At 46.8% G+C, this 7,500-nt stretch overlaps 1 protein-coding gene across 9 annotated transcripts in view; it reads right to left on the reverse strand.

Moving 5' to 3' along the window:
* dctn1b (dynactin 1b) overlaps positions 1-7,500 on the reverse strand; it is a 41,311-nt gene that overhangs the window by 7,233 nt on the left and 26,578 nt on the right. For 7 of the 9 annotated variants that reach the window (XM_061063011.1, XM_061063010.1, XM_061063008.1 and 4 more), the window contains 18 exons: positions 7,145-7,342; positions 5,966-6,170; positions 5,642-5,720; positions 5,130-5,289; positions 4,926-5,030; positions 4,577-4,768; positions 4,378-4,494; positions 3,864-4,016; positions 3,598-3,758; positions 3,058-3,226; positions 2,356-2,424; positions 1,934-2,146; positions 1,545-1,706; positions 1,062-1,193; positions 845-973; positions 461-603; positions 207-373; positions 61-72 (listed from right to left, as the gene is read on the reverse strand). In XM_061063011.1, the coding sequence (XP_060918994.1) occupies positions 61-72; positions 207-373; positions 461-603; positions 845-973; positions 1,062-1,193; positions 1,545-1,706; positions 1,934-2,146; positions 2,356-2,424; positions 3,058-3,226; positions 3,598-3,758; positions 3,864-4,016; positions 4,378-4,494; positions 4,577-4,768; positions 4,926-5,030; positions 5,130-5,289; positions 5,642-5,720; positions 5,966-6,170; positions 7,145-7,342 (2,566 nt within the window). The remainder of the gene's footprint in view (positions 1-60; positions 73-206; positions 374-460; positions 604-844; positions 974-1,061; positions 1,194-1,544; positions 1,707-1,933; positions 2,147-2,355; positions 2,425-3,057; positions 3,227-3,597; positions 3,759-3,863; positions 4,017-4,377; positions 4,495-4,576; positions 4,769-4,925; positions 5,031-5,129; positions 5,290-5,641; positions 5,721-5,965; positions 6,171-7,144; positions 7,343-7,500) is intronic. The other 2 variants (XM_061063006.1, XM_061063009.1) reach the window with 1 other exon arrangement.

Raw genomic sequence — 7,500 nt, forward strand, 5'->3', positions numbered from 1 at the left:
CACAGTTAAAATTAAAAATGAAAGTTAGCATGCAGGATCAACGATGTGTCAGGTAGATACCTTTTTGTTCCTCTGCAGAAGTGAAAGATTAAATAGAAAGAGTGTAAAGATAAAGCAGGGATCAAAGGGTTAAAGAGATGAATCAAACAGCATCAGGTCATCATGAAACGTGTGTGAGAGTCTGCAGCTCCTGTAGTTCCTCTCACCTCCTGATATTCCCGTGACGATGGAGGCGATTCCCGACGGGCCGGTTCCTCTCAGCCCGTCGACGGTCATCTTGGAGGAGCTGTTGATCCTCTGCTTCAGCTCCGCCTTCTCCGCCTCCAGCTGGTCGATGTCGGCCTGCAGAGCGTCCATCGTCTCCTCGAACTCCCTGCAGAGAGGAGGAACATCACACAGCTGTTAGACGTCCGTTATGTGACCTAACGTCTCTGAACCTGCAGCCGGACGCCGTTCTTACTTCTCTTTCTTCTTCAGCAGCGTCTGCGCCTCGTCCAGTCGGGTCTGAATCTTTTCAACGCGCTCGTCTGCGTCTTTGGACGAACTGTCCAGCTTCTTCTCCAGCAGGCTGAGACGGACGTTGGCCTCGCTAAGCTCCTCCCCCTGAAAACATGCAAACACAGGATGCAGTCAACAAACTTCAGTCATGCTTCGTTGGTGATTTGTCTTCATGTTTTGAGACTTATCCTGTGATCAATGAAATATTCAAAAACAGATTTAACCAAAAATGTGAAATGATTGAGTGTAAAATGTGTTAACGATTGTCAGTTGTGTTTCCCCTTTGTGGTTCCTCTTCTAACTAGATCTGAAGTTTAAGTTTCAGCAGGTAGAAGAGTTCACTCACTTTGATCTTCAGAGACTTCTTCAGCTCTTTGATGACCGTCTCTCTGTCCTCCAGCTTCAAACCGAGACCCTCCGCGTCAGTGATCTCAGCCCGGAGGGCCGCAGACCGCACGTCCACAGGAGGAGGATTCTGAAGGAGAGAACATAGACACATGCATTTATCTAATCTAAATCCTGCACCAGAAGAAGATCATCTGAACACTTTTGATTTGTGTTACCTTGCTTTGAGGCTTCTCAGAGTCATATTCTCCCTCCTGCATGGCGGTGGCCATCTTGTTCATGGTTGCTATGACCATGCCACAGGACTGACGCAGATACTCGTACGGGTTGGCTCCCTGCGATCCGTAAATCTGAGAACGACAGTGAGATCATTTAACCATGTTAGAAAAACTAAGATTACCATACATAGAGTTTCTTATGGCTGCAGGACGCTTTCTTCTTTTCTTCTTTGTTTGATTTCACTGAATATTTGTCATGTTTGCATGAATATTTTCATATAGGGAGTCAGGATGTGTCACTGTTATCCCGGGGCCTTGAGTTTCTTTTTTGATTCTTGTTTTCTGTTTTTATAAATATATCTTTATCTTGTATTTCTGCACATTTTCTGTCGGTTTCTTTTCCCATCTTGTACTCCTGTGCGTCTGCATCTTGTTCATCTTGAACAAATAAAAGTCTCATCACTTTAAAAGTATTGGATTTACCTGCTCTCCGGCCTTGAACGCCACATCCTCCAGCTTGACGGCCGCCAGCCCCTCCTGCTCGCCGAGCGGCGACATCATCTGAGCTCCGGCTGCTGCCACCTCCTGCAGCACGGCCACCACCCAGGTCAGGTGTTTCCTGCAGTCTGAGAGCGTGTCTGACACCTGCAGGCAAACATCGGTATTAAAAACAGAACACACTAAAGCGTTTTTACTCAGCAGGTCACACCGACACATTCACACCCTGATGGTAGAGGCTGCAGAGTAAAGTGACTGTCAGTGTAAAAAAGCAGGGTTTGTCATTTTTTTTAAAACTAGTATTCCCTCAGTGCTACGTCTACTCCCACCCCCTCCCCTCTGTTTTCCCCTTTTTTGTCCGTTGCCGTGGTTACCTGCAGTCCGAAGTTGAGCGCAGCAGGGATCCCCGGCGCGTCCGTTCCCGGCATCCTGCGTCGGATCTTCTTGCAGAACTGTCGGATGTCGCTGCAGGACGTCTCCAGGTCCTTCAGCAGCACGGCGAGGTCCGCCTTCTCCTGACCGGTGTGCAGGAACGCCCGCAGACGACCCACCTCCACCGCCATGCAGTCCAAGGCACTCTGGGTAAACTGTAGACAAAACATGACAGATGAACTTTGTCAAGCAGCTAGATCTGCAGACACAATGTTCACTAGCAAAGGGAATGCTGGGAAATAAAAGAGGAAGCATGTTTACAACTATTATTGAACCAGGCGAGAAAAGAGACTTCTTCTTTCTTTCTTCTTAAAGTGATGCATCGGGGACATCATGAGAGCCTGTTAAAGATGTTGGTACTCACTCGGATGTGATCGGCCAGCTGCATGGTGCAGTCCTCAGTCTGATCTGCCAGGTGGATGCTGTACAGGTGCTGAGAAAAGAGGGACAGGAAGGAGGAGTCAGAGTTCAGCGTTCTGGTTGTGTCAGCAGCTCATGTTTTTAATATGAGCTGAATATAAAGTCTTAAAGAGAGGCACTGTAATGTACGAGTGTTCAATTCAGTGTTGTAAATGTGCGCACATGGATCACATGCAACCTTAAAAGGTCGATGCAAAGTTCCTCAATGTATTTAAGTTTTAAATCGGTTTGTGGTTAATTTGTTTCATGTCATGTACGTCTTTGTGACCTGCTACTGGATGCTTTGAATTTCCCTCGGGATCAATAAAGTATCTATCTGTCTATAACAAGAGGGCAGATGAAAGGTTTCCAGCGCTAGTAGTACGACGAGGAATCTAAACTTTCTGACTCAGGGATGGAGGTGCTTGTAGATGAAGTGTATGTTGCTGCAGCAGGACGGTCACAATCACTGACAGACTGTTTGGTATTGAAATTCTAACTCCTCCACCTCTATGGCTTTTCTGACTCTCCGTCCTCTGCAAGGTCGAAGTGACAAACCGACCGATAACCATAAATCTGCACAACAAACGGCGACTGATGTTTGAGTGAGAGGGTCTGATGAAGTACTGCGTCGGTATCAGATCATCAAAGTGTTTCTCTCTCCTACCTGATAGTATTTGATGGCCTTGGTGAGCGGCTCCACGTTGACCGTCTCGTCCAGCTGGTCTTTGTGCAGCAGGTCGATGAGGAAGTCCAGAGATCGCTCGTGGACGCTCATCTCCGGGTAGAGAGTGCCGATCTTCTTGTAGACGTCCACACTGCACTGAGTCAGAGCTCTGATACACACACACACACACACACACACACACACACACACACACACACACACACACACACACACACACACACACACACACACACACACACACACACACACACACACACACACACACACACACACACACACACACACACACACACACACACACACACACACACACACACACACACACACACACACACACACACACACACACACACACACACACACACACAAACAACTTAATACTTAATTAATGCAATGCAAAACTGCATCACAAAACTTGAAGACAAAAACACGACATGGAACGCAAAAAAAATGTTGTGGAACGCGCACAAATCTGAACAAATGCAACCTTTCAGTCCTGACTCCTGTGTTGAGACTTACTGTTCGTATTTATGCAGCGTGGCCTGCAGCAGACAGAGCGAGTAAACCAAACCGCCTGCAAAGCTCAGCTGCTCGCCGGCCGCTCCCTTCATCCCGGCTCGCTCCACACAGCTCTCGTTCAGGTCGAACTTCTCCTGAGCCTGTTTGCTGATCAGCTCCGCCTGCACACAAACAGACAGCTTAGTAAGTCTCATCTTTATTCTTTTTTTCTCCCATGGTGCATCTGTTGGTAGGAGGAGATGTGGTTAAAGTTCGGTGGTGTCGACCTTGCAGATGAGTCTGGGGATGAGCAGCAGCACCAGGATGCAGTCGTGGTCGCCGCCGTGACGGAGGAACGACTCGGGCATGAAGGCGGTCAGAAGAGAGACGTGTCTGTTGGCCTGACCGACCTCCATCTTCCTCAGCTCCATCTCGATCGCCTGGATGTAAAAAACATGACGTAAAAATAGAATCTATATACTTCGACAGTGTTGTTTGTTTTTATACTGTCAATGTTATGTCTATATGTTTGTCTTTTTTTGTGTGTGTGTATTACTGTGTTACTAAATGAAAATGCAAATAAAAAATATTGGCTAAAAAAAACAAAAAAAACAATCAACAGTGAAAAACTTTGCAGACATTCACAGAAAAACAAATCATGAGTTTAAATCTATCTGAGTGCAATTTCAACTTTACAACCTTCAGCCCGAGTTAGAGGTGAGAAAAGGACGTTCAGGCTGATAAACTATCTCACTTCTCAGAGTGTTCTCTCTCATTATTTAAAGAGTTTTTGTCTCTGACCTTGGCGTACGCCTTCGTCTCTGCAAACTTAATCTTGAAATCAAACATCTCTGCGACCGGCTGCTGCTGCAGCTCCGCCGACGCCTCCTGCTGGCTGGTCAGCTCTCTGTTCACCTCCTGCAGCAAACACACAAATCAGGATCAGTTTACGAGGGATTGGACTCCTGAATCAAATATCTGAGAGTTTGAGTTTGTGTACCTGCAGGTGAGCTGTGAGCTCGCGGTACTTCTGGATGGTCTGCTGGTAATCGGCCACCGTCTCCTGAGCGGCTTCCACACGTTTCTCTGACTCTCGGACTTTAGCCCCGCCCAGGTCCAACATCTCCCTCAGCTCCAGCTCCGTCTCTCTGGCGTTCTCCTGCAGCTCGTCGTTCATCTCGTTGATCGCTTCCTGACGGGTAAAAAAACAAACAGACAAACAATCAGTGATCTGATGTTCTTCTGGTTTTATCACAGCTTCACTCACACTCAGAGATAAACGACCTCGACTCGAGTCACTTCAATCTCCTCTGACGTCGAGTTTATGAAAGTTTGTTTGTTTGACTCACCAGGTCGGTGACCGTCTCTCTCAGCTCCCGGACTTTCTCCTCCAGGTCCAGATTCCTCTCCGTCAGAGTCTCCACCATCTCCTCCGCCCCCAAAGCCGCATCCACCTGAAACAACCCACATCTTCATCATCATCATCATCATCATCATCATCATCAGAGTAACTTCCCCTCAGCAGCTCCATCGTGAGGTGAAAAGACTCTGACCTGTTCTTTCAGCTCGTCGATCGTCTTCTCGGCCGCCGACATCTCCTCCTGCAGTTTCTCCTTCTGGCTCCTCAGAGCGTCCAGCTCCACGTTCTTCTTCTCCATCTGTTTCTGCAGCTTCAAGTGTTCCTGCTTCTCTGACGACGACAGGTCACGCATCCTGAGAAAAAAAAAAGAGGCCGAATTAAAAATCTGGATCAAGAGCTTTGTTTGATTCCTGTCCCGTCTGGTTTAACCTTTCTGAACCTCGAATTAGAATGTGGCTCATTTCAAATCCAGGTGATACTTCCTGCACAGAACATTTAGTTTTTAATGACAGGAGGAAAAGAGCTTTTTTTAAATCTTGGATGACATACTCAAAAAAATATAAATATGTAAATATGTAAAAAATAGTTCATGTGTAACTGATGAAATTGTGGACTGTACCTTTAAGACATACTGTGTTGCTAGGTAACTCAAGGAGTGACATCACTAGACTAACTGGTGGCTCTCCTGAAGGGGTGAAGACCTACCTGACCAGCGCCTCCTTCAGTCGGCCGTTCTGCTCCTCCAGCTGTTTGACGTGATAACTGGACGCCGCGCCGTCCGATCCTGTGAGCGAGCCACAAACACAACTTCAACTCAACGACCCGCACGGGGGATAAAACAAACTTCATTATGTTTCCTGCAGGGGTTGAACGTTTTCTGATTTACGCCCCCTCAGACGACGCTCGCAGAGAATTTATGTTGACTGCGTGAGACGACTGCAAAGTTTCAATTAAAGAAATGGCGTTTCTCTGATCTGTGAGGGCGCCACTTTGTAAAGTGAACTTAACAGGATGAAAAGTAAGCCGCACCTTTCTCCTCGATCTCGTGCTTCAGGATCTCCAGGTCCATGGTGAGCTCGTCCACTTTCTCCTTGTGCGAGTCGACCTCCAGCTGCAGAGACTCCGCCCTCTCCTCGGCCATCTCCTTATCCAGCGTGGCCATCTCGATGGCGTCCGCCGTGTCCGACATCTCCTCCATGTAGCGCTCCTTGGCCTCCTGCGCTTCTTTTGCCTCCTGAACAACATGAAGTTAAACTTTATGTTTAGTTTGTTCAGTCTCAGTTCAGACTCTTAAACCTGTTCACACATTTACCAAACGCCCAACAAACAGTCTCACAACGCACACACACTTCTCATGAGATGACCTCGACCCGCTGCCAGTTACATAGTGCAGTAAACAGGTGATCGGGCTGTGGTCATGGGAGAGATGCCGCTCTCCTTTTTCAGAGCTTGAAAAAGACATAAAATCGACTTTTGACGTCACTAATTTAAAGTCTTAATATGTGATTCTTCACACTTAAATATAAATCAAGTATCTCCTCTGAAAATAACTCTGTGAGTCATGACTGTCTACAATGGGTGTAACACCCGAGTCCCACTGTCTGTGATGTTTTCAGAGTTTTCAGAGTCCTATCTTCACTTTGTTTACATCGCCCGGACGGCCGGCTGACTCCTCCCCTCGTGTATAAAAGTTGTTTAATTGAGGGACTAGAGAAAAGAAGAATAACATACTGTACTCACTGCTTAACTGTGTTTCTAGATCACGCTCATTTCAGGTAAATTTACATGCAGTGTGAAGATACGAGCAGAATAAAGATCGCTAGCATTAGCATGCTAACACAACAATGCAGCGCAAGTTGTTTTGGTTTTATGCTGGAGCTCAAGGGCGACATCTGCTGGATCAAAAAATCACATATAAAGCCTTTAAGGTGGAAAAGTTGAGTATTGTTGCTTTGATAGACTTCAGGCTGTATCAACGATCACAGGTACTAAAAAATGGAACAAGAATCTAAACTGTCGCTGCGGTCGGTTCTTAATAAATTAGAGAATCTTAGAAATATGCATCCAAGACTTTTTGTAGCTTTGTCCTGTTGAACCGAACTCGTGCCGAACCCTGACCACCCCCCCAAACCAAGTCACACCCCTCTTAACCCAATCATCCATCCATATATCCAATCATAAAGTTATCTCTTGTCGCCTGCTTCTTACCCTCTTGGCCTCTTTGAGTTGTTTCTGCAGCTCGGCCTGCTGCTCCTGCATCTTGCTCTTCCACTCCTGCAGCTGCTCCAGCTGGATCTTATGTTTCTCCAGCTCCTTCAGCTTGGCCTTGTCCTCCGTCCGCTTCATCTTCAGCGTCTCCAGCTTCTCCTCCAGGTCCTTCAGCTGACCACGCAGCGCCTCCTCCTCCTGGGGAAACAACAACATTGAAGTTTGTAGTTTTTATTGTATCATTGTGTCATACACACGTTTATATGCCCGGTCTGCACACCATGAGATCAAACATCACAGGGTCAGAGTGCAGAGGAGATCTATTCATTGTTGTGAAACAAACAGAGAAAACAAAA

Source organism: Labrus mixtus, chromosome 18 (genome assembly GCF_963584025.1).
Source record: "Labrus mixtus chromosome 18, fLabMix1.1, whole genome shotgun sequence".
Taxonomy (NCBI): Eukaryota; Metazoa; Chordata; class Actinopteri; order Labriformes; family Labridae; genus Labrus; species Labrus mixtus.